This window comes from Syngnathoides biaculeatus, chromosome 16 (assembly GCF_019802595.1).
Source record: "Syngnathoides biaculeatus isolate LvHL_M chromosome 16, ASM1980259v1, whole genome shotgun sequence".
Lineage (NCBI taxonomy): Eukaryota > Metazoa > Chordata > Actinopteri > Syngnathiformes > Syngnathidae > Syngnathoides > Syngnathoides biaculeatus.
In genome coordinates this window covers 21716175-21743305 of record NC_084655.1, presented here as the reverse complement: position 1 = coordinate 21743305, position 27131 = coordinate 21716175, and the positions used below count along the sequence as shown (strand labels likewise).

At 42.8% G+C, this 27131-nt stretch overlaps 1 protein-coding gene and 1 long non-coding RNA gene across 6 annotated transcripts; one reads left to right on the top strand and one right to left on the bottom strand.

The window, feature by feature from the left end:
* Positions 1-14: 14 nt before the first annotated feature.
* Positions 15-25357, top strand: LOC133514958 (dynamin-2). 5 transcript variants are annotated; one of them, XM_061847107.1, is made up of 21 exons: positions 15-661; positions 6087-6160; positions 6367-6516; positions 7154-7357; positions 7432-7530; positions 7609-7769; positions 7852-7994; positions 8080-8215; positions 8852-8919; positions 10995-11133; positions 12011-12097; positions 12301-12371; positions 13621-13672; positions 14473-14484; positions 16625-16735; positions 18595-18704; positions 18823-18934; positions 19640-19804; positions 20012-20235; positions 20436-20702; positions 22259-25357. In XM_061847107.1, exons 1-21 carry the CDS (start codon positions 501-503, stop codon positions 22329-22331), a joined length of 2619 nt encoding a protein of 872 aa, XP_061703091.1. In that variant the 5' UTR covers positions 15-500; the 3' UTR covers positions 22332-25357. The 5 variants fall into 5 exon arrangements, with proteins under 5 accessions (XP_061703091.1, XP_061703092.1, XP_061703090.1 ...); XM_061847104.1 differs by lacking the exon at positions 10995-11133 and adding an exon at positions 10348-10486 and having other exon boundaries at positions 19-661; XM_061847108.1 differs by lacking the exon at positions 14473-14484.
* On the bottom strand, positions 16879-18586 carry LOC133514967 (uncharacterized). Its single transcript, XR_009798933.1, has 2 exons — positions 17300-18586; positions 16879-16920 (listed from the first exon to the last, which is right to left on the bottom strand). It is a non-coding gene; the product is annotated as an uncharacterized LOC133514967 (long non-coding RNA).
* Positions 25358-27131: the final 1774 nt, after the last annotated feature.

The following is a 27131-nucleotide window of genomic DNA, read 5'->3' as shown; positions in this document are numbered from 1 at the left end:
TGACAAAGGGATTGGTTGAGTGACGTACATGTCGACCAATAGGAAAAGCAGGAATTTCCGGAGAGGGCCAGCTCGGTTTAAAGATATCCAATCAAAAGAGTTAATTAAAAAACGTCATCACAAATAGCCAATAGAAAACCAGAAATTGACAGGCAGGAGGCGAGCTTTAACTTACCGGTGCAGATCGGATGTAGTCTCTCCTGACCGGATAATGTTTGAGGAAGTTTTGTTTTTCGACTTTTTCGTCCTCTTCGATTGACTGAACGATTAGCAAATGTCTTCAGAAGAGCACGGGATGTTCGCCGTGTGAATTACATGCCGAGAACCGCTCTACTCCTATTTTCTTCCTCTTCGAGGGAAGAAAAAAAGTCTTGGCTCTTTGAAGTAGACTTCACAGGCACTGTATTGCGGTGAGCACTTCGTCGCTAACGTCGTCGAGCTAACATTAGCCTCCGCTTGTTCTGCGCTGTGCGGAGGAGCTCCCCCGAGCCAACGAAGCCATGGGGAACCGGGGCATGGAAGACCTGATTCCCCTCATCAACAAGCTCCAGGACGCCTTCAGCTCCATCGGGCAGAGTTGCAATTTGGACCTTCCTCAGATTGCCGTGGTCGGAGGGCAGAGTGCTGGGAAAAGCTCCGTTTTGGAGAATTTTGTCGGCAGGTAAGCTTGACTGAGCTAACCTCGAGTGTGACATACTGGTTTAGTGTGTATTTGTCATCATCAAAACATTCTCAGTATGCGTTGTGGTTGCCCATTGTGTGCTTAAGCATTTCAAACAAAGGCACCTTTCGTATAGTGAAGCTAACTGTCAATGCTAACTCATACAGGCTGTCAAAAACAGTTTTGGAATGACCGCCACATACAACTTCAAAAAGTCAACTTTGATGCACTTGATGTAAATGTGTTTTGTTTGACTTCCCACGGCTCTTGGCGCACCCAGAAAGCAAGGCCAGATGTCTTCAGAATATGTACAAATGTGTTCAGTGCACGCGGATTGTTATGATAAAAGCATTGCAATGCCACACCCACAGCAGTGATCTATTCATATCTGGCTTTGTGCGTTTACTGAGTCAGAGCAGAATAACTTGTTTTATCTTGATTCAATGTAAATTTGAGTTCCATTTCCATTATAGAATCTGAGTTATTACAGCTGGATTTACATCGCTTGTCTTGTACAATAGCTCCCTTTCAACATTTTTGTCTCAAAGTGGACACTGTGGCTAGACAAGTTCCTTGTGCATCTTCCTCTTTTGTTACCTTTTCAGTATGGGTCTGAGTTTGCAACGTCTATCCAATCTCATTGCGATTTATCCTTTTTCACGTCCACAGCGAATATGATCCGCCCGCATATGAGACCAAACAACCTCGCTTTCATCCAGCTTGTTGAGCAGGTTTTCATGGTGATTGCCGCCCAACCTGTGCCGGTGTATGGGCTGTCTTGCAGACGAGGAAGCAGACAAAATCAGCCTTGGTTAGACGTTGGGTTAAAGAGCTTGTCGTAACTTGCTCGCTGAGTAGAACACGCATGCTGTGCAGCGTTTTTTTTGTTTGTCTTAGATACTAGACATTTGATCATATATCATCTGGGACAGCCACTGAGACCCATTTTGCCCCCGTCGTCAAACTGTAAAAAGCGACCTTTGCATTTTCGTTCCCTTTATTCAACCCGCCCAGTAATGGTGGTTTTGCAGGTGCAACAAACATGCGGTCAGTGTGTGGGCATGGCCCCATACTCTCTTCAAAGTATAAGAAGGCTGCATTGTGTATTTCTGGTTAGCACGGGTTGCTTCACGGTTTTTTTATGTCGGCTCCAGCCTTCCTGTGACGAGTTTTTATGCTCTCCCCGACCATATGTATTCCCCCCCCCCCAGGTACTTCGGCTTCCTCCCATATTTGGGAAAAACACTGTCACTAAAGAGTAGCGGAGTGCTTGTTTGTATGTCCCTCCGTGATCGCCTGTTGACTCGTCCGCCTCGTGGCCAAAGTCAGTTGTGAAAGGGCTTCAGATCAGCTAAAACTGTCATGAGAGGAAAAAAGGGTTGTTAAAAAAAATGACTGGATTAGATGACATTTTTTTTAATGGGGGTGGTGTCCCCGGGCAAGGAATGAATCACTCTTTCTGTTCTCATTCAGCCATGATAAAGGCAGCGGCGTTTGATGGTTTCAAACAGACAGTTGAACTACTATCATCTTATGTATGCAACCCGTCCGTTACACATCATCAAAGCTTAAAAGCAACAAAGGAAGCATGCACAAGTCTTTCAATTTATTAATATAGGTATTCTTTAATTTTTACACTGATATGACGGAGATGGATTCAATTTACATTCACACTTATGGGAGAGTTTGATTTCAATCCAAATTAACCACAGTCGGTAGAAGAAACTGGACTTTACTTGAGATTTCACAGTATATTTTTTCCTTACTTTGATTGAAAGCATATGAGGCCGAAGCTTTTCTGTCTCCGGCCTAAATTGTTTTGTCACAGCCCGCGCGTCTCCGTACGCGACATGTTTGAATAACTTCAGGGGAGAGCACATTTTCATTGCTGCTATTGTCCCCCAGTGGAGTTGTTTCTCATTTTAACCGAGTCAAGCCGGGTTCAGTCGGATTGGATCGGCGCGCTGCGTTGATGTGATTTGGGCCTGCGTTCCCTGCGAGTGTGTCACAAGTGAGCAGAGCACATTGGATGCTTAGCCGGACGCAAGCTAATGAAATCATGACAGCCATGTGGATTTGTGAACGCTGCATTTTGTCAACGAGGAGTCGATGTCATCTTGTTTAACGTTGCATCGTGCCCAATGGAGGACCTGTCACATTGCAACCGATTCTAAAACAACTTTCCATTTATTCTGAAAAGCAATAACACGAGCCTTTCTTGGGCAATGATTCATTTAATGAGGTTCAAAGTACAGTGGCCCATCTGACGTCAGTCAATTCTGGTAAGATGGTCCACTTCCGAGTTATCTAAATTGCAATACAGAATAAAAAGTACGGTTCAAGCATGAATACATTTTGTAATCAAATAATTAAACAAACAGCCTGAGAAAACTAAAGACCCCAGTTAAAGATATGCTTTATTATCTTGCCTACTTCCTATTTTACTGGATTGATTTTTGCTTATCGATGACACTTTTATGCCAAAGCATAATTTGGCGTTCTTTGGTGGCTCTCATTATGTCTCCTTTGCTATTTAGAACAACTTTTTAAGTAATATTAATGGTCCAAACCACCTCATTGCTTCTTTTATTATGGATTGTGTCTGCCATTTACGTTTTTCATAAATTTGGCAGGCGTATTTGCAGTATATCAGTGTGGTACCCTTATCAAGTGCTTGATAGGACCATGGCCCCCTTTATGCTGTTTTTTTTTTTTTTAAAAAAAGAAAATCTGTTATACATAAATTTGATTATTGCTTTTATTTGCGGTATTGGGAGGGATTGGGGTGGGATCTTTTTTTTTATATACTCTGGGGTGTTCTGTCTCTGCCCTTAGTTCTTATGTTCAAGTTTGATAAATTCTTAACAGTTCTGGTGACAGCAGAGGAAAGGTACCCTATCTTGACACCACCAGGCGGCCTGGGTGGAGGTCTGTGTAGTATCTGCCAATATCAGCCATCTCTGTCTGAGAATGAAGTGCTGCTCTGCTGTTGTCGTATCATTATAAAGCCATTAGTCGACTGAGGTATTGAGGCGCGGTGTCTCAACGTAGGCCTTCACAAAGATAATGAAGTTTAACCCCCCCCCAAGAGAGTATGATGCAAGGGAGCCGCCATCTTCTTTCCCTTCCCTACTGTTCCTCTTTTTGCTTTCTTCTGAGGAAAGCTCACAAAGCTCGGCCTCATCCATCCATAATATATGAAGTGATACACAATCTGCTCGGCCTCGTCTATCATTTACAGCCCATCAATAATAGAATCCAGGACTTTTGCTGCCTTTCAAGAGAACGTCGCCATTAAGGCGCTTCTCTTTGTGAGGACGCCGCTGCGGATGGCTCTCTTTTGGATGTATCCATTGTGCTTGAATACACCTGTGGAATGTTTTAACAGTTTGATCAATTTGCTCGTTGGGTGGGCGGGTGTTCACCTGAAATGCCAGTGAGGCACTTTAAATGTTGAGATGATGTGATAGCCTAGACCGTTGATCTTCAGTGTTGGCAGTGGCTGTGATATCCACCAAAACCGCTCCTTCCCTGTAGCTCACTATGCAAACATTTCTATACTGTCTGCCCCTCCACCAAATCCCTCCGTGCTGGACGTTATGTGCATGACACAGCACCTGCGGCTTTGTGCTAACGTAAGAGACAGCTAGAACCTTCCCTGGTTGTGTCCCGCCATAGCCGCTGCTTTGTTATAGTGAGCGCGGGACTTTTCTTCTCTTCCCGGCCCTGGTGCTGACTCACTTCTTCCAGGGTGAATTCAGCACGCACCGCCTCGTTCTTTTCAAGCGTACGACCCAGCAGGCGTAAGGAAAATGTCCCGGGACAGGAGTGGATTATTGCCACCAGATGTTGAATGTCAAGAAATGGGAGGGGAGAATGAGAAGACCTGAATAAGTGACGTTGGTTAAACAATCATCCGCACAAACTGTAATTATTCATCACATGGGCTTCCTCCTGTTAACAGACCATTGTTTCATTGACAGCTTTTGTTGGTTTGTGTTGCTGTCGTCGATTGTGCCTGCAAAGTCATTATTGTGGCTGAAAGCACACGTATTGACACTGGGTGGGTTTACACAAACGCCCACTGACGACATTGGTCCCGCTTGGTCCTTAAACTTGAACACTGACTAACGTTCATGTCAAAAAGCCATAAAGGGGAGTGTAATTATGCTGAAAGTCACACATATACACACAGTGTAGAATTTGTGTGTGTTGTATGACTTTTAAGTGGCGTGACCTCGTGAGCGAAATATTGACCAAGCTTAGCTACAATTTGTAAATTATGATTAACGCACTATTACATTAAGGTAGCGTGGTGCCTTGAGTCACCAATTTAATTTGTTCTGTGATTTTGCTCATAACTCCAAGCACTCATATTGCAAATTATACAACCAAAAAGTGTACTTTATAAAAGCAGAAGAGTAACACAACTGAAGAGAATGTACAAAGTGAGTTTGTGCATCATGATTTCATGCTTTAATCCGTTGTGTGGCTCCGTTAGGTGTGTGCAGCTTGGTCACCAGGCAGCAGTATAATATCTACATACAAAGCCACAAGTTTTTATAACACTGTGCAAAACACATTTAATTTTTTGTCTTAACCTCGGAAGTCAAATCAGACTAAACCTTTTCTGTTTCAGGTTAATCAGTCAGTCAAAATTATTTAATTTTGTTAAATGCTGCAATAATGATGGGGAGAATTTCTGAGAGAATTTCATTTTGTTCAAGGCCAAAATTTACCCGAGGAAAAAGTACTGTCTTCAAAGAACACGGGGAATACGAGGTGATGGCTTTTGAAGCGAACGGATGGGTAAACTGACAACATGTGAGTCCATTGATGGCACAATTAGGGATGTATTTAAGGCTACAGCTCAAAGAGTCTGCTCCATTGTTTGACATCATGGGAAAATCAAAAGAAATCAGCCACGAAGAATGGAGTGGGTATTTGCATTGAATCTCGGTGTGTGCAGCCTGTTCTTATAAAATCAGTCTGTCATGAGTCATTATCGACAAAGCTGTTCTGACAGTTGCTCAGTCCCGAGGTTGACTAATTAAACAGGAGCTGAAATGTCGAATTCCTCCCCGGTACGAAGTGTGGAACTCTCCGATGTGTGGTCCCCCACCATAGCAGTGGGAGTGAGTGTGCTTAAATTGCTCGCCTCAGCCTTTAATGATGAGACAAAATGATTTTGTCACAGTTGGTTTGGTGTGTTTGAAGGGTGCAAGGTGTGAAAGTTCACCTCCACGCCTGTCAACCTTCCAGAAGCCACGCTGTGTTGTGGAAGAGAAGTATAGCCTTGCAGATAAATGACCTTTTTCCTTTGCTTTCTGTCTGTGGAATCCCTTTTGTCTGCCGGCCTTGTTACCCAACATGTTTTCATGTCGGCTGTTTGTTGAACCCGTTCTGTCTCTCTGCCTCACCCAAGGGACTTTCTTCCACGAGGATCTGGCATTGTTACCCGCAGACCTCTCATTTTGCAGCTGGTCAACAATAAAGCAGGTAAGTGTGTCACGACTCAGTTTTATAACAACGACGTACGTAAGGTCTGCTCTGCATCATCGTTGTGAAGCAATGTGGCCCTTCTTTGCCACTCTGCCCGAGGCTATGCTTTGTCTGGTGCCATCATGTCTTCTCGATTTAATATTCCCTCACCCCCCCCAACCCCCCTTTTTGTCCTTTCCCTGTCCTCCCATCTCCATGCGTAGAATATGCCGAATTCCTGCACTGCAAGTCAAAGAAGTTTGTGGATTTTGAAGAGGTGCGTGCAGAAATTGAAGCGGAGACCGACAGGATTACGGGCTCCAACAAAGGCATCTCCAACATCCCAATTAACTTGAGAGTCTTTTCTCCTCATGGTAATAAATTACTGTCAAACACACACACACACACACACACACACACACACACACACACACACACTATCAACGGAGCATGCTATTATTATTCAGATTGTATTATATAGCTGATTTGGTGATGGAAAAAAAATGACTTCACAAAAGTTTTTTTTTCTTTGTGATACACTTAAAAATTCAAAGACAATTTTTTTTCCATGTAAAATTCAAGGTATTTGTAGAAAGAAACATAGTCCATCATAATGTCTTTTAGTGTAACAATCTGATCAACATCTGTGTTTCTTGGTTTTGTAAAACATCATTTTAGTTTTGTTAGAATTATTGACAATTTAGTAAATAAAGTGGACCAGTGTGGGCCCTTAGGGTAGACACAATCGGATGAAAAGTTACTCAACCATTTGACAGCTTCTAAAGATATTCCTTCCAATCTCTGAGACAAGACAGTGTGTTCAACATTGTCAAAATATAAATCTTGAAACAAGACCTCATGCACTTTGTTGGCATAAGTCACACTCACGTCATTTAACGCTTTCATAGTGTCAGTATTTTTTTTTTTTTTTACATTTTGCACCCAAGGGAGTATGATCATAGTTTTCCTTTCGTGTAAAAGAAATCTTTATAACCTTTATGCTCTCGACAGTTTTGAACCTGACGCTGATCGACCTTCCGGGAATGACCAAAGTCGCCGTGGGAGACCAGCCAGCGGACATCGAGCATCAGATCAGAGAAATGCTGATGCAGTTCATCACCAAGGACAGCTGTCTGATCCTGGCCGTCACGCCCGCCAACACTGACTTGGCCAACTCGGACGCCCTGAAGATCGCCAAGGAGGTGGACCCGCAAGGTAAGCGCCTGAATTTCTGATGCTTTCACATTCATTTTGTACTTCTTTCTGCTAATCTTGTCAAATCTCCACAGGTGTGCGCACAATCGGCGTCATAACAAAACTGGACCTGATGGACGAGGGGACGGACGCAAAGGACATCCTCGAAAACAAGCTTTTGCCACTGCGAAGAGGTGAGCAATTTATATGTGGCGCGTCGATGATTTTTGACCTTGGTGATTCTAAAGTGAGTGTCGTGTACATGCGCACAGGGTACATTGGCGTGGTGAACCGGAGTCAGAAAGACATTGACGGCAAGAAGGACATTCGTGCTGCTTTGGCGGCCGAGAGGAAGTTCTTCCTGTCACATCCTGCCTACAGGCACATGGCGGAGCGGATGGGGACGCCGCATCTTCAAAAGGCTCTCAACCAGGTCCGCTTCCTTGTCTGAACTAATGTAAAATAAAGCAACTAAAGATTGTCTTCTCGCTAACCCGATTGTTCTCTGCCTCCAGCAACTGACCAATCACATCAGAGACACACTTCCAGGTCTGCGCAGCAAACTGCAGAGTCAGATGCTCTCGCTGGAGAAGGAAGTGGAGGAGTACAAGAACTTCCGTCCAGATGACCCAACACGCAAGACCAAGGCCTTGTTGCAGTGAGTGCAGCCCGCTTAAAATGCACAGTAAGAGTCAGGACCCTGTGAGGAAATTTTAATTTTGTCTCCTCCTCATCCGCCAAAGGATGGTGCAGCAGTTTGGTGTGGACTTTGAGAAGTGCATCGAAGGCTCCGGAGACCAGGTGGACACCAACGAGCTGTCTGGAGGTGCCAAGATCAACCGCATCTTCCATGAACGCTTCCCGTTTGAGTTAGTCAAGGTCAGTAATGCAGCATCTCTTTTATACGGACCAACATTTAGAGACAAATTCTTAAAGCAAGGTACACACACACATTTACCAAAGATGACAGGGAAAAATTGCCGTGTGTTTGCTGAAGGCTTTTATAGCGTGTAGTGTCCTCCCGATGACCGATACAGCACATCACACACATAAAGAGCTCCACCAACAATCGTGACTTTTCCTCCACAAAATCGCTTGTCTATTGCACCTGATAAGCAGTATTGTGCTGTAGGGCACTGAGGCAGCTGGAAAATAACAAAACACAAGAAAAAGAAGTCGCTAAACCGTTACCTTATCTGCTTAATACAATCCAGTCTCTTCTCCTTGTCGTTTTTATTGTCCTGTCCCACTGTGCAATCATGGACCTAACATTGTCAATTTTATTTTCTCATCATGATGAATATCGTGCTTTAGTATATTTCCTTAAAATTGCATTGGATTATTGGCAATTTGCTCCTATCTTTTCCCCATTTATTAAATGCATTTTACAAGAAATACGATAGAATTTAAAAAGACAACATAAAGTTCTCCCAGTAACATGCAAGGACTATTTAACCAAAATATGCGCTTAGTTGGCACATTTCTAATGTTTATTTCTTTTCCCACCCCTCATAGATTGTATTTGATGAGAAGGAGCTGCGGCGGGAAATCAGTCACGCAATCAAGAATGTTCATGGCGTCAGGCAAGTGGAGCGCAACCGCCGAGCTTTCTCACCGTACATACTCATGCCGCCTTCCACAGAGGCGTTGTTGATTTCACAGTTGTTTATGCTTTTCAGTCGAGCAGAGACATATGAATTTCAAGCCCCCTGATTTATATTTGCTCAATTGAAAATGTCCTTCCTGTTTTCTCACTGCACCTCAGCTGCCTTTCTGTGCTGAGGAATTCAATCCTCGTTTTGTGTTCCATTTCCCTTTTGTCTACATTTTGTTGTGCGGTACCATATTTTCATTCTCATCACATAGTTTGTGTTGGAGGACTTACTTGTTTTCTTTGGGAATTCACGTCTTCTGCACTTGTTTTTTATTTTTTTTCATTTTGGAATAGTTTCAGGTTTTATGTGTTTAATGAAAATACCTGAGTTGAGCAACAACAAAAAAAACTTTATAGTAAGTGATTTATTTTCTAGATTGGTGAAACTAACTTTCCCAGTAGTATTAGTATTATTAGCCCTGGACAATATAGCCTGGAAAAAAAAAAAATACCCCACCCCAAAAATAGGATTTATGTTCATAATTCTTTTTGTATTTAATCATTTATTTTTTTAAGCTTTGACATTATTCAAAACAAGTTTTGCTTTTTGAAACTCTCTTGCCCCATTCTTGGATTTTCTTTATTTTCCTTACAAAGACAGGCTTTTAAACAGTTTTACTTTTCAGGATTAGCTACATGAACTCCCACAGGAATCTTAATTTTTTTTATTTACAATTTGAATGTAAAGTGGCCCTTTAAAACACAACCTTCATGAATTTTAACACGAGTGTTTTAAAAATATCGGCTTTGAGATTACAATCTTGCATCAAAACTAACAAAATATAACATTAATCAGAAGTTCTGCTTCTTCACAAACTCGAAAGCATTTTTTCGAGAAGAATCCTCGTTACAGATGTCCCAACTGTTTACGTCTCCGTTTTGTGGCATTCTAAACTGAATTTGTAGATCATTGGGGACGTGTCTTACTCTCACTAACCTGGTAGTAACGTGGTAATTAAGTCTTTCCCAAGTAATTCTCGTTGGACTTTGTATAAAATGCACTGATAGGCTGCATATATAAAACAGTCAAATAAGCAATAAGTGCTATATCAACTGAGCATACCTTTTTGTCCTGTATCACGAAGGATTCACAGCACACCAATCATAACCTCAAAATGTCATATGTAGGGACCATCTTGAACAGATTTGAGTTAATCCGATTACTACACTACGATTTAAAAATAATAGAAAATATCCCGTTTTCATCACCTGACCAGTTGTCAATGTCCGATGACAGATATTATCGTTTTGCTCCCCGCGCGTCCATGTGTGTTCGCATGTCGTTCTGTGGTTCACGTGTGTGTTAACCGTCCCGTGTGTCTGCGCGCTTGTTCCTTGTCTCTCTGTGCATCCTCAGAACGGGGCTGTTCACTCCAGACCTGGCGTTCGAGGTCATCGTGAAAAAGCAGATCGTTAAGCTGAAAACGCCTTGTCTCAAATGTATCGATCTGGTCATTCAGGAGCTCATCAACACAGTCAGGCAGTGCTCCAACAAGGTACTGCGGGTGTCCAGCATCTCCCAACCAGGCTCGAGAACACAGGACGAGTGTGGGCCGCTCGAGGAGGCGGCGGCGGGTACACTGACGCAAAACTTTGCCCGCCGGCCCCACCAGCCCTGTGTTCAGGTGGTGCTGTCATGTTGTGGAGTGTTGTGACAGGTGACGTGTTGTCATGGTTACGAGATGTTTAAGGGCCTGACTGTGCATCTCTGGTCTCTCCTGGACAAGCCGCAGGTCGTTAGGCTCCGAACCCTCCAAAAGCCACTCCAAAAAGTGTTGCTCTTTAACTCTAATTTGGCACTAGAGTTGGCGTTGACGTCCATCCAGGATGTATGAAAACCTTTGGCTTGTCCGCCTCTTGCTTGTTCCTTCTTGTCAGCAACTCGAAATGACTAACCGAGCACGTACTTTCTATTCTAACTCTGTCCCTTTCTTCTTCCCCTTCCTCTTTCTCTCTCTGGGGCTCAACAAAACGTTCTCTTCTAACCCCCGCGGCCCTCTGCAGAACGGGGCTCTTCACCCCCGACCTGGCTTTCGAGGCGATAGTCAAAAAGCTGATCCTCAAACTCAAAGAGCCCAGTCTCAAATGTGTGGACCTGGTTGTGTCCGAACTCACCGCACTGGCCATGAAGTGCGCCGTTAAGGTAACCGTGGGACACCCCCCGCCCCCCTCCCTCGGGAGAATGGCATGGAAATAGACGTGATCCCACTCATTGAGCTCAGATTCACAACTTTACACCCTCCGTGTGACCCGGCTCAACCCATTTGCCATTTGTATCCCCGTTTTGTGAAAACACCTCAAGCGATTTTAAGCACAACTTAAAATTTCCTCGAGGCCGCTTCCATGAAGTTGTCATGAGATCATTAAAGTGTCATTTCCACACCGCCTCCGCATTGGTTCCCTCCCTCTTCTGTTCATGTCCAAATTCCAACCTGGCTCACCCGACAACGCATCTCCACAGAGCCACAGTCGCAGACTGACATTTAAATGGACCTGGAGGGCTGCGGGAGGGGTGGATACAACTGTACTGGGCCCTGAAGGTGCTGTGAGCTGAGTTGCCATAGCAACGGGGCTCCACACCCCCCTGGTGGACAGAATAGGACCCTCCATGCCATCCCACTTTGGCCTTTTGCCCATTTTGTCAATTCCCCTTCTCATCCGGCATTTTACATGTATACAATCAGCCAGGCATGACTGTTTAAAAAAATAATCCTGATGATGCCCTTTTTTTCCAAGTTTTAAAAACAAAACTTATTTTTCTGGCTGATGGTAAACTCCTTACTTCCTTGTTTGAAGAGTAGGATGCTTTGTATTCCGAGTATGCCCGACTGTGTGTCTTCTAAAATGTCGACTTGAAATGGCACTTGACCCTCCCCTTCCCTTTTTCTTTGTTTGCATCTTTATTATTCTCACTTCTCACTCCTGTCCCCTGTCTATTGGTAAGTTGTTACTGGGTTCAATTCACATCTGCATGTGTTATTTTTTTAGTTAAGCGCCGCATCAGCTGTCTTGTCTTTCAGCTCACTTCCTACCCAAGGTTGCGGGAGGAGACGGAGAGGATTGTGACCACTCACATCAGAGAAAGGGAAGGAAAGAGCAAGGACCAGGTGGGCTGGATGATGAGCGCTCACATCTTGCCGTTCTATAAAAGTGTAAACCTCGCTCTGTGTGAAAAGTTTCACGTTATTTTAATACTCTTGAGATTTTTTTTTTTCTTCTGCGGACTGTGACAAATCGGCAGCGTGTCTCTAGGAATCGTGTTTAATTGTGACCCTTCAGTCCTAATTGTGATGTTCTGCTTCAAATGAAGGTTCTGCTGCTGATTGACATTGAACTGTCCTACATCAACACCAACCACGAGGACTTCATTGGCTTTGCTAAGTATGCAACTCCATATCTTTCTCCCCCTTTTGATTACTTGATGTACTTAAAACATAGATGCACTGTAATCACACGCCAACGACGTGAAATTTAACAAATTTTATGCATTCCAAAGGTTATAAATAATCAGCTGCTTGGATGCTGCGATGCATTTGTGTGCTTTAACACTGCAGCGTGTAATGGAAAGGGAGCAAAGCTGCCTTTCTGTGTCTTTCGTCAAATGCACAACCGAAAGCCTTTCTTGTTATTGTTAGTGTTAAGTTTGAGCATGTCAGCATGTGAAAGCAGCCAAGTGGCACCCGGTCCAGCTGTCGAAATGACTGACGTTGACATGCTTACATCTCCATCTTATGGAACCTCACTCCATGCATTTTTGTTTTTCTTTTAACAAATACAGTGTCAGAGCACATTATACATACATCGTTGTGAATCTTTTATTTTATTATTTTATTTTTACTTGGGTCATATAATCCATAAACTTTTCCCATTTATCCTCAAATTCGCTCCTGTACTCATTTTCTGTGTAACTTTCTCCTTGACAAATAATCACCTGTCCCCATTTGTTTACTCGCTGCTCCTCTGCCCATGGTTCCACAGTTTTGGAATTTCTTTTTTACTTTCGGGTAGCAGCACTTAAACAGATAAGCGACCTATTTTCGGATGTCGTCTTACATTGCCAATAAATTTATCATGTCAGTCCCTCGCTAACCACACAATATTCAAATAACTTCCTGTTTGACTGTAAATGTAACTCAATCTGACAGTCAATAGAGCAGTGCACTGACCACCAAATTTGCTGAGAAATAATATCATGTCGTGGAATCTCCTGCTTGACTATCGTCTGCTCGGTGTGTGTGTGTTGTGGCATCAGACAAAGCAAGTCAGTGTGTGCACTCGGTGTCTCGCATCTGCATGGCGAGTTGATTCCTTTACGTAACGCGTCAGAGCTCGGCCGGGGCTCTTTAACGGTTCTTATGACATGACTTTCAGTCTTGACTACAGAAGGCTGGATGATGGTAGCCCCCCAGGGTACAGCAACAACAGGTGGGATGTAGGGGTGTGTATGTATGTATGTGTTTGTGTGAGGTAGAGAGTGATTTGTTATTGTTATTCTCATCCAGAGTATAAAAGATTCTCTGTGGTTTCAACAAACAAAATAGAAGTGACTTGGATGTTCTTTTATTTCCACGTGTATTTTTTTTTTTAAATCTGTGCTCATTGTCTTCTGCCTTTCTTTATGTAATGACAGTGCGCAGCAGAGGAATACAGCAGCGAACAAGAAGCGGGCCATGCCCAACCAGGTATGTTCCTACGAGCAGCCCCTGGCCTTTTCACGACTGTCAAATTTAATCTCCCTTGACTGATGCCTCCCATTAGCAAGCCTATTAATTATACCTGTCTGCGGCGGTCGATTTAGGCTGTGGCTTTTAATACTCCTCGACCCAACGTAGCTGCTAATAAGATCCACCTTGTACATGGCTTTAACTCCAGGATGTGTGTATTACGTAGGCTAATATACACAGGCCGCTGTCGTTAAAGTAAAGAGCTGACATTTAGTCGACTCCCAAACCCCACCTTCCTGCTTTGCTGCAGCTCCCCCCGCCCTTTTTTTATTTTATTTTTTTAAACTTGCAACTATGTTTGCATGTAAGTTTCTGGGCATGATCTTTTTACTACAATTAAGCACTTAATGCCCCTAATAGTCACTTTTGGTTTGGTTACATTAACTCCATTAACTCTCCAGCCTCTGTATCTTGTCTAGAAATTGAGAGTGTGCATGGACCTGGCGCATGTCACCTTGCGCTATCAACTTATGACATAACCAAATTGTGGTTTATGTGGAGCCATTTCTAATTGCATGTAACACTTGCTCTGTCTCTCTCCCGTTTCTCCTTTTTTCTCATGGATTCCCTCCTTCCACCCTCATTGCTTCCTTCCCGTTTCCCTCCAATTTTCTCCTCTTCTTCCCCTTCTGTGCACTCTTCCTTCACATTTGCCTGCTTTCTCACTTCTTCCAACTGGTTTTATGCTACCATCTCCCTTTTCTTTTTTTTTTTTTTTTTTTTTTTTTGCTTGAATCCCCCTCCCCTCATTATCACAGGGTGAAATTCTGGTAAGTACCCACTGATGTAAGCCGCACCTTGACGGGCAAGGCAGCAGAGGTGAGGCTGAGCAGCAGGACCGAGGCCGTCACGTACGCGTCAAGCCGAGAAACTGACAAAAGTCATTACTGTGACTGTACTGAGTTGTTTTACCCCTCTACAGCTCGGTGTTTTTGGCGAGGTCGTGGAGGAGAAGGTATTGTCTCCGGACAGATGACAGTTCTTCCAGAGCCTGGCAGTTACCAGTAATTTGGAACTGCCTGTGCAATTCCTCTTCATCCTTTTATAACAAGACAGTAATTGTCTGCAATTTTCACCACGCCACTAACATTCAAAGCCACACACCGCACATCTGTAGGTGCCCCCACTGACCGTAGATGGCGCCGGTTCCCGTTGTTTTCAGGCCGTCGCCTCTGCTGCCGCCTTGTGGTCGGTGGACCCAAAAGTCCGCCTTGTCTTGTCCCAGACTTTGTTGGGGGGTCGGGGACATCAACTCAACAGCACACGTTCGTCCTCATGTCTCCTCCTTGCATGTTAACTTAATTAACATTGTACTGAAAAGAAATTCACATCTAATAATTATATTCACTTTAAAAAAAAAAAATTGTTTTACTCTAAATTTTGGAATACATTTGCCTGGTGTCTGTTACAGATGAAGATGATGGGGCCGTATCAAATTTTATGCTGTTTAAGATCAATTTAATATCTCATTCTAATCTTGTGGTTGACCTGTGATGATATCTATCACCTGTTAACTTTCCCTTTTTTGTTGAAAATTTTTATTATCAGGATCTTGATTTGAATGCTTATTTTCTACATGAAAACGAATCAACATAAAATGAAACTTGACAAGTTTTCTTTGTTCAAAAAGGACTAAGAAGCAGGCAACACTTGGGTGTTGTAAATAATATCCATACTGCTTCCGTGATGATGATGCTACTGCTCCTAATAAGAATGATATTCATCAACAACATTTATAATAGGTACATTGGTAGAAATTGACAGTAATTGACTTTTTTAAAAATGGTAACATCAGTACAAAAAAGTAATAAATGAAAATTCTTTGATTGAAATATCCAATTTTGACTCACCATGTCTTAGGACGAACCTAAAACTTATGACTGTGCAATGCTGGGGGGGGGGGGAATGATAGTAGTGTCATGATATATGAGAAGTAAATTGTCAATGAGGCGTAAGTGAGGTGAATCGGCTGTGATACCTCACAAGTGAAGGGAGGAACACATTGGTCATTTCTCATATTTCCATAACAGTCGAGTGAAATAGTTGTGGTTTAGCATAAAACTACACCAAATCAACGATGTATTGGAATATTGCTTTGTCCAACGTTTCTATCTACAGTAGATCAAGGATGTACAAACAAACGCATCGAAGCAGCTATGCACCCCCCCCCCCCGTCCTCCCCGTTTCTCATTTGTGTCGCAGCGTCTTTCGCTGGCTCCTGCAGAGAAACAATTTAGCGCTTCTGAGAAAGTTATTTTTGCTGGCAAGATAGGCTGCGGCTGGAGCTCTGAATGTGCCCCGCTTTCCCGTATGTGTTTATGTTGGCGCCTCCGAACTATAGGATCTTTCTTTTGCATAAAGTCGTCTGCCTGAGCAAGGGAGTGCAGGAGGACCATTTCTGAAATATGCCCGTTGGCACTTGAAATAATTCTCTGATTGCACTTCCCGCTTCAGATGTAGACATTGTAGTTCAGTGAATATAATGACTTTCTGCCCTGTAAGACTACATTAACCTCACTGACACAAAAGTCGTCGTCTGAGCAGCATCTGCTTTTGTTTGTGGCTTTTTCTGTGGAGTCAAAAAGGACTAATCGTGCTTATTTACTGTCATCATGTTTGGTTGTTGTGCATGTATTACTGACGCACGTCACGTCTATTGTCCCGTCCACCCACGCCTCTGTGTCGTAACATATTTGTGATATAAAGAAAATGACGTTTCACTTTGGGTAGAAAACAACAAAGGTAAGTTGGTAAGTTTTTATTCATGCCGTTTAACGTCTTAGTATGGACAATTTTACACGTGATCAGAGTCCGTTGGTCTTTATGCAAGACATACTAAGAGGTATTTTCCTCTATCCTGACGCCTCTCTTTCCCCTCTTTTTATTCTCTCCCTCACATTTTCCAACCAGGTGATAAGGAAAGGCTGGTTGACCATCAACATTAGCATCATGAAGGGGGGCTCCAAGGAGTACTGGTTCGTCCTCACCGCAGAGTCCCTGTCGTGGTACAAAGACGAGGAGGTGAGCGCCGTCGTCGTCCCGCCGCGCGGCTTGCATGTGTGTCCCGGCCCAGCCTAACCAATGTGCAGACTACTGTTCAGCTGAAGCCGGATGAACAGGTAGTCTGAACACTGGGCAGGCGGGGGGGTGAGGAGGCCTCTGACGGGAGGAAGGACCGAGAGGTCAGTGTGGCCGCTGGTCGCTCGCTACTTGGGACAGAGTGCAGAGGGATTAAATATTACCTTAAGGGCACCCATTGAGAAGTTACATACTGTACACGTTGTATATCATGCTCCTTTTCACATAAACGGAAGTGTTGCTTCTTCAAAAGGTGGCCTGCAGTGTAATTTTGAGGTTTTTTTTCTTTTTTTTTTTTTTTACAGACATGGCGTGTGCATACAATTAACTATGCGACACTTTTAATAGTTGCATTTTGGATTTTTTTTTTTGGGAGGAATTGCATTTTGACACTCGTATGAGTGTCTCTTTTTGCATTAAGGTCCTTTTCACTCAAACGTTTGAACCAAATGCAACATCTTGTCGCCATTGGTTAATGAAAAGTAGCATCATGAACGCGTTACTCACCTCTTCGTCGTCCTTTCCGAGGCCTCGTTCGCATGCGGTAACCTAAAGCTTTCAAACTAGACGGACGGTAGCCTGGGGCCTCGGGCGGCCGCTAACTGAACACGTTGCACTTTCTAATGCTGGCGGCCGCCAAAAGAGAGAGAGAGAGAGAGAGAGAGAGAGAGAGAGAGAGAGAAAGAAAGAGAGAGCGAGAGACGACGCAGCCAGGGAGGATGGTGGAGGCAAACTGACGTGGCAGGCGGGCTGAAGTGTTCCAGCCGGGATCTGACTTTGGAATTTGCAGGAAATCGTACTGGGTTACGGGGGCCGAAGAAGGCGTGGGGGTTGCGATGCTGTGTATGTGTGTATGTGTGAGTGTGTGTGTGCGCACGCTTGTGTGTGTGGCCTTAGTGTTTGGACTGTGGGTTCAAAATTATTGTGAGGGTCAGTTTGTTCACACTCGAACATTGTGCAACATGTTAGATCGACAGGTATAGATTTTTCTGTTGTTGTTTCTCAGCCTTTGTGTGCATTTTGTCGGGTGATGTAACGTTTGGGCCCACGCCACCCTCGGCAGACATAAATGCTTCCAGATGTTTCTCCTCACCAGTGAAAGCTGGCACCCCATCCTCCCCCCTTCCACACTGCTCCCTCATGCTCCTCCTTTTCTTCTTCCTCCACCCACTGCCTTCCCTGAATAAAAAAAAATATACATTACACCAGTTTAATGTTCTGCCACACAGAACTTTTTTTTTTTTTTAAATCCTTTTTTTGCACATTAGTGTAACCTGGGGGCTGTATTTTTTTTTTTATTTTACTGAACTCTAAAAAGGTACTACCTTGCCTCGCTTAGGTTAAAGTGTTTCTTGAGAGGTGAATGGGTGTATTTAAGATGAAATTATTCTTTAAATACAAAATGCATGTATTATACATTCATTCATAACTGTCCCCATCTAGGTAAGCAAAAAAAAAAAAAAAAAAATTCAACACATGCATCCATTTTCGGCCACTTTTGTCCAAGTACGGTATACACACTCAGATTCACACGCAAGTTGTACAATACCTGATTCTTTTGAGGTCAGTGTTAAAATATTACACTTTATCCTTAAACTTCAGCTTTACAGATGCCTCATCTGCAGCGGTAGGGGTATCAAATGCCTTAGCAGTAGTTGCCTAGTGGCAGCAGCTGTTGTTTTCTTTCCCTCCCCTCTGTCCATTTGAGGAAATCCGTTCGTATCGCTTTCTAGGTGTCAAATTCAAATGGATAGATTCTGATGTTTGAGCCTCCCCTCTTCACGCTTGTGTGTCCCCGGCAGGAAAAAGAGAAGAAGTACATGCTGCCCCTGGATAACCTGAAGATCAGAGACGTGGAGAAAGGCTTCATGTCCACAAAGCACATCTTTGCAATTTTCAACACAGAGCAGCGGTCAGTTAATCTCCTATTTACCTCGCCATCTGCTTGCCGTCTGCGTGAACACACGTGTACCTTTTGTACATTTAAAAAAAAAAAAAATTATTAATGCTAATATTCCGTGTGTGTGCAGGAACGTGTATAAGGATTTGCGGCAAGTAGAGCTAGCATGCGACTCTCAGGAGGATGTGGACAGCTGGAAAGCGTCCTTCCTCAGGGCCGGCGTTTACCCAGAGAAGGATCAGGTTAGAGCAGTTCCACAGTGCAACAAAGAACACCACCAATTATAAATCTTTTGTTTTTAAATAAATATGAGCGTAATTCATACATTTGTCAAATTTGAGGCTCAAATATGTAAGTAATAAAAACTGTGTGTGGAATAAACGACAGATTTACGGGGTATTCCCATTTGTTTCAAGCACTTGAACCAGAATACCAACTGAACTGAGGGGACCACAAAGTGACAACCAAATCTAATGGAAAATAATATAATAATTTTGAACTAAATTAGTTTATTTGCTTGTCATATTTGAACTTTAGGCATCCTAACTTAACCTTTCCCTATTCACAGGTTCTGTTGATTTTTAAGGAAGCTGAATAAATACAATCTAAAAAAAGCAGATTTATACTGGGAAAAAAAACAATGTAAATATTTTAAAACAAGGTATACCAATGTTTATTTGTTTTTATTTTTCAAGTCTACTAAAAATATTTAACTATTTAAAAAGACAGAGTTAGGGCAAATGTCAGAGAAAAATTGACAATTCAAATGGAATATTTCTGTTTAAACGTTGCCTGTGCTCTACTGTTTAATTAAAATAAATGTTAAGTCTGGTTGGTCCCTTTCAGTGATTTTGTGTGACACCCATAGAAAAGATGTTGCACTTGTACCGAATGAAGTGTCCGATTGTTTTTACAAAGCTCACGTTACATGGCCGTTGCCGCCTCAGACGGAGAACGAGGAGGCGGCCCCGACGGACACCTTCTCCATGGACCCTCAGTTGGAGCGTCAGGTGGAAACCATCCGCAACCTGGTGGATTCCTACATCGGCATCATCAACAAATCCATCAGGGACTTGGTACCCAAGACCATCATGCACCTTATGATCAACAGCGTGAGTTCCAGGAGTCTGTGAGCTCTTTTTACCTCCGGCAATGGAATTGGAAGCGCAGAATCCTGATTGACCAAGTCCATTACAGCTCAGGGAATTCGTCTCCACTCGTCGGAGCCGCTCGAATGCGACAGCTGCTACAACAAAGTCTACCTTTAGGACATTTAAACAAGTGTGCAAAGCAATTTCGTTTTCCTTCTTCCCATCCAGGCGAAGGACTTCATCCACTCTGAACTGCTGGCCTACTTGTACTCGTCGGCCGACCAGAACAGCCTCATGGAGGAGTCTGCCGACCAGGCGCAGCGCAGGGACGAAATGCTGCGCATGTACCACGCCCTCAAGGAGGCGCTGCACATCATCGGAGACATCACCGCCAGCACCATCAGCACGCCCGTGCCCCCGCCTGTAAATAACACCTGGATACAGGAGGCCAGGTGAGACACGCGAGCGAATGAGCGACATTTTAATATATGACAACCATGCAATTTATCATTTCGTGTAATTTAATAGGAAAGAATCATTTAACGCAGTTTTATAATCAAAATTAGATTGGAAAATCCTATGAATTATTTTGAAAACATCTTTGGTGGTGGGATAATAAGTCTTAAATGTCCTCTTCGTGTCTTTGTCCCAGCCCAACCCCTCAGCGTAGGCCGCCCCCATCTGCAGCCCCGCCCCCCAACCGCCCGCCCGCCGTCCGCGGCCCGACGCCCGGACCCCCCATCAACCCTTCACCGGTTTTCGGGGCCGTTCCGCACAACCCGTCTCCGGGCTTCGGCGCCCCTCCCATCCCTTCTCGGCCTGGCCCTGCGCCCGCGGGCTTCAACAACCTACAGGACCCCTTCAGCGCACCCCCGCAGATTCCCTCCCGGCCCGCACGTATCCCACCCGGCGTTCCCAGGTATGACAGCCAGAACATCTACCGTTGAAGCCAGAAGTGTACTACTACACTGTACAAAAACACACATTACACTTTTTTTTTTCTCTCACGGTCTGAACCTAAATCAGACTAAACCTCACCCGTTTCGGGTCAGTCTGAATCACCAAATTTTTTCATGTCATTAAAAGGTACAATAATCAGAAAATTTATTTGAGAATTTTATACTATTTTCTTTGAGGTCAAAGGTTTACATCCACAAAAGTAATATGTCATTATAGAACATAGGGAAGCCCAGATGATATCACGGCTTTGGAAGCTCCTGATAGGGTAACTGACAGCTTGTGAATTAATTTGTTGCACACCTTGGGATGTATGTAATGCCACATCTCAAACACTCTACTTTGTTGTTGTAAATCATGGGAAAACCAAAACAAATCGGCCAAGAAATTAGAGAGAGAATCGTGGAGTTCCACAAGTCTGGATCATCCTTGGGTGCAATTTCCAGATGCTTGAAGGTGCCACGTTCATCTGTTCAAACAATTATATGCACGTCATGGGACTTCATCATCCAGCTGTGACACCGCTCAGGAAAACCGGAGATTCTGAATGGAGCTGGTAGGAAAGTGAAACGAGTCCTGGACCGACGTGGGCTGGAAGGCCACTCACAGATTACAGTTTGCAAAAAGACACCAAGACAAAGATCTTAACATCTGTAAACATGTCCTGTGGCCTGTGGAAACTAAAGTGGAGCTGTTCGGCCATAATGACCAACATTACATCTGGAGGAAAAAAGGGGGACGCTTGTAGACCTGAGAATGCCACACCAACTGTGAAGCACGCAGTTGGCAGCATCATGTTGTGGGGCCGTTTTGCCGAAGCAGGAACTGGAGCTCTTCGTAAAATAGACGACTTTATGAAGAAAGAACATTACGTGGCGATATTAAGGCAACATTTCAAGACATCAGAGAGGAAGCTAAAAAATTGGCCACAAACGGTTCTTCCATATGGACAATGACCTGAAGCATACTGCCCAAACGGTTCAAAAGCGGTTTGCGCAAAACAGTCAAGGTCTTGAAGTCGGGATCAGGAAGTCCTGATCTGAATCCCATTGAAAAATTGTGGGCGGATCCGAGCAAACCATCCGACAATCCTGACTCATCGACACCAGTTCTGTCGGGACGAATGGGCCAAGATTCCAGCACAGGACCGTCACAAGCTTGCGGAAGGTTACCCAAAATGTTTGACCCAAGTCATGCAGTTCAAAGGAAATACTACCCTCATTTTAAAGGAATGTATGTAAACTCTGGACCTTGATGAAAGTATAAAATTCATATTACTGTGGCATTTAACGAAATTAAATGAATTTGGTGATCTTGGCTGACCCGAAACAGGAAGCGTTTAGTCTGATTTGAGTTTAGTGACACCAAAAAATAGCAGTTTGTATGTAAACGTCTGGCTTCAACCGTATCCCCCCCCCAACTCAACTCTCTCTCTCTCTCTCTCTCTCTCTCTCTCTCTCTCTCTGTCGGGATGTTTTGGTTTCACTGCCTGTTCTCCATCTTCTCTCCACACTGCAGCCGAAGACCCCCTGGTGCTCCCTCTCACCGTCCCACCATTATCCGCCCTGCCGAGCCCTCACTGCTAGACTAGACCTCGTGGGCCGACCCCCACCCTAATTCTCTTCTGTGTGTGTGTGTGTGTGTTCTGATGGAGGAGGTGATGATTCCCCACCACATGCACGTAGGACGCATTTCAAATGAATCCGCTCAAAGTCTCGCTGTAACATGGAGTCCGTTTCCCTCATTAACTTCCCGCTCAACCGATCAGCAGAGCACATTAACGGAGCAAAATAATAAAAAGGCCGTCGATGTCCGCTCAACGGGTTGCAAAGGAATGATTTGACACCCCATAGCGTGTTTCGTTATTGAAAAATCCAAATAAAGGTGACGCAGATGAGATGACGAAAAAGTAGAGATGGCCACCATGATAATATTTTTCATTCTCTGCAGTGCTGCGGTTAGATACGAGCGTATTATTTATTTTTTTTTTTATTATGACTACCACTAGGTGACATGTCAATTATATGAGACAGGTTATTTTAAAAATTGAGTTTGCCATAAGGCCATGGAAAATGCAAACTTTTTTTTTTTTTTTCCTTGTCTTTGTTGTTAAACGGTAATAACGTACTCATGTTTGCTAGCAAACACACGCACACACACATATTCCTTTACTTATTGTCTAAATGAGCAAATATGTCCTTTATTAAAGAATAAAACAGATGCTAAATGTGGCCCGTCAACGCCCCCAGTAGGCGACCGTGTGCACTTTCCAGCCGGCGGCGGCGTGCTTTTTTGACTTTGTCGCCCTCCTTTTCTATGCATTCGACCTCTTGTAAAAATCGAGAACGGGGAGGTCAGCATTTGTACATCAACGCGCTTTAGATTCCTAACGGGAGAGCGGCAGGCGCTAACGCTGCATGTGTCATGTGACTAACTTTTATTTATAACCCGTCGTGTATCGGTTGCAAGTGGGGGGGGGGGCTTATTTGTTTGCTTTTAATTCAGGGTTTCCCAAACTGCTTTGACTCGGCCTAACGTGTCTTCGTTATATACTGTACATAAACTACTAATGAGTACAAGAAACGTGATTGCCGATCGCTGGAACCAGGACACGACAGGACAGTTAAGTGACAATCGGGGAGCCGCTAAAAATGGAGTCTGGGAAGCCCTGCTTTATTAAATCATATGTGGGTTGTGGTGGGGAGGGGCTACTTGTCTAATGGTGGTGGTAATTTTGGTCATCTTGCCTGCAGTATCTTTTTTTTTTAATTACAAAAATAAACACGCCTTCAATTATGTCATATTATTTAAAGCAGGGGTGTCTTCTTTTTCTTCCTAGGGCCACCATACAGAAATTTGAAAGCATCTTCGGTATCTTGAGTATATTTTCTGTCTAATTTTCATTTGAAGAACAAAACAAATAAGATTTTTTTCAACAATTTCTTTAACATTGGCAACTTTGAAATTCTTCACCTTGAGTTGATTTAATACGCTAATTCGGTCCATCACTGTAGGTAACGTTTTCATCAACTATTTTTTTCATTTTTAGTGTTCTATAGGCTTATCAGAATCCGCTTTATTGGTTAAGTATGTAACAACACACAAGGAATTTGTCTTTGGCAGTAGGTTCGGCCCTAGTACGACACATGTTGAGTATAAAAAAGAAGAGGCACGCAACATATTTACATGAGAAAAGAAAATGTAGGTAATAAAAAGAGAATTATTCTGGGTTTGGGTTAGTGCCACAGACTACTCAGATAACCTTGGTGTCACCCTTTTACTAACTGATGTGTGATTGGTTAAATACCAGGAAATGAGGCGATGAGAGCCACCTTTTCATTGTAGAGGCTGCACCTTTTTTACTGACTGTGATTGGTTAAAAACCAGGAAGTGAGGCAATTTTCATCGTAGAGGCTTCGCGTACACTTTTCTGGCAAGCAGCACGGCCTATTTCCAAATTTTTGATTTAATCTAAAACACGGCTCGCCAAAAACCAGATTGGCAATCCACAAATGGCTTGTAGTTAGGACACCACTGCCTGAAATTACGCAGTTGTCAACACGCACCGAGCTCACAAGATGGCGCTGCCCCCTTGATGGTTTCATGTCGCCGTTGTACAACCCAAAAGTGGCGTCATCACAGTCAGGTTGGAACGGTGTGCTTTGTCTTTATGTTGTCAAATGCCCGTGTAGCCTCCCAAATACGCCACGAGCTGTGAAGAGCTAAAGTACTCGTGTACAGTAAAGAAAGGCTTTGGTGCTGGTGCTTTGGTCACTCCTTGTCCTCTCTCGCTCTCCTTTTTCTCCTGTCCACCAGAACGTTAGCATTAGCATGGCTGCCCATGTCATATTTTTGTCATATTGTGTTGATTCAACCGAGACAATATTTCAACTTTTTTTTTTTCATTATTACTGTGGAAATGACTGGGGCCTAAATGCTGTTAAATGCTTACTGCAATACATTTCATATTTCGACATTCATTGGTCACAATATTATGTACACCTGCACAAATTAGCTAAAATATTTTTTAAAATACAATCTTTATCTGTATTTTTTTTCTCGTCCTGGCTGAATTAAAATTAATTAAATATCTTATTTCATTTTTACTCCCCGGTGTTAGAGTTTGGCGCTTTTCAGCACAGAGATTTCTCCCCCTAGCCCCTCCGTATTATGGCATCATTTCTGATCTCGTTTCGTTGTGCAGATGATGTAATATTGTTGATTTGGAGGAGGGTCCATCTTGACGATGCGGTCGTAGTTCCCACGAGCAATAAACGGTGGTGCTTGTTGTCGAAACAGGCGTCCCCCGCCGCGAGGGAATCCGTGGTGAGCTTCAGCAACCTTCAGCCAGATTGAACGGAGGAGCGACGCTCGAAACTCGTAAACGTTTCACGCCGTCAATGAAAACGCGTGCATTCATTTGAAGTTATTTTTTTTTTTTGTTATGTGAATGGACATTAAGGAGAGTGAATATGAAGTTGGCAGACCCTTGTTTCAAATGCTTTTAGCAGTATGCAAAATGAGTTGATTGATTAGTTGGACAAGAAGTCAAGTAGTACAGTTTATTAACGGTGGAATATGTATTGCAGTCTTGGTCTTTTTTTTTTTTTTTTTTTTTTAAGCACAAAAACTGCATTCGGCCAGGGGTGTGTTAACTTATTATATGTATCGTGTGAACAGTGATGAGGGATTAATAGGAAAAGAAGCACACATGAAGAGTGATTGATGTCTTTATAAATTGAATCTCAGCAGGATTAGTGTTATTACTGCATTGTTAACAAACAATGGCCGCTTCTCGCGACTAAATGGTTTGCAAATTGATTCTAATGAGCACCTGTAACGACACTGGGATTACTCATTCATTCATAATTGAGTCCGCACGTGGCATAATTAATGTAGTCCACGTTTCATATGCACACACAATTTATAAATGAACATTTTCGAGTTGTTCTCATCAGATTTTAGGTGGTTGTTCATTTAATGCAATATGTGGCTGTAAAATTGCCCACTTGCTACGTTATTTAAGAAATCCCCACATAACTTAGAAAATTATGAAATATTACAACTTTTCTAACAAAAAACATCTCAATTTTTCCACATGGATTTCTTCTGGAATTTCATTTTTTCTTATATTAAAGCTCTGTTTTCCTTGAGAAAAAAAAAACACTTTCTATGGGCGAAAGCTTGTTGCTTGCCAAATAGTGCCACTGTGCGTCTTTTTATTTTTATTTTTGGGGTCGGGATTTATGTGAATTGTTCTCAAACAAAAAGCAAGTATCTAAGTATATTTTATGTTTATTTTCATTTGAAGAACAACAAATAAAATAGATTTTTAAAATAATGTACGAAAAAACTGTTTTTATTTGAAATACATTGTTTTTATCTTGGAGATGTGCTTAAAATCCTCTTTGTTTATTAAAGGAGATCTCCGGTGAATGTATGTAAGTTTTTCCATTTTTATTTACTTTTATTTTTCGGCGTTGCAAGCAAAACAAAACCTGAACTTCAGGTGTTGATGGCGGCAGTGAGCTTCACTAAACATTCGGCCGCCATCAGTCAGTCCAGCTAACCTTCGTGTTTTGTGCTTGCTTGTATTTTCCGTTTTCGGTGTACGTATTTAGTCAAATTTCCTCCTTCCATGCATGGATGGGGAGAAGAGAAGCAAGTGATGTCCATTGAAATTATTTTTAAATCAGAGGAAAACATGAGCGAGCAGTACCAAAGTTGAAAGTGTGGCTGAGAACACAAAAAGTCAACAACAGAAAAAAAAAAAAAAGTTCATTCGTTGTGTACTGTTTACTGTTTTTTCTTTTAAGGACATGTTATGCTGTTTTTTTTTGGGGGGGGGGCAGCTAGAATGATTTAATGGAATTTCCATTGAAATATCGAAAGGAAAAGTTGATTTGATAAAAACACATAATCGCAGATGGAATTCAACTTGTCAGCAGAAAAAGTAAATTTTTTCTTTTCACTTTTTTCTGATCACAGTTTGTAGATTTTGTTCCCTCACAACATTTTCTTAAATTTTGGTTTATCTCGAAATGGAACTTTAGAAACTAGAATATAATTTTCTTTTGAATAATGTAATTTTCTTTTGCCCCACAGTTGTCTAACTTTAATCTTGCATGATTTGGGTATTTTTCTTATATTCCATTTTTTTTTCTTGTAACATTACAGCAGTATTTTTTATGCATTCCACACTTCCCTCCTAGCATTATGACTTTATTCTAGTATAATTTTCAGTATTTTTGTAATCTTTTTTTCATACATTACACTTTTCTTTTGATAGTATTTTGATTTTCGTGTTGTATGATTTGGATTTCCCCACTCCCCACAATATTATCACTTAATGAAATGATTGTGTTTTCTGTATTTAATTACGAGTTTACGT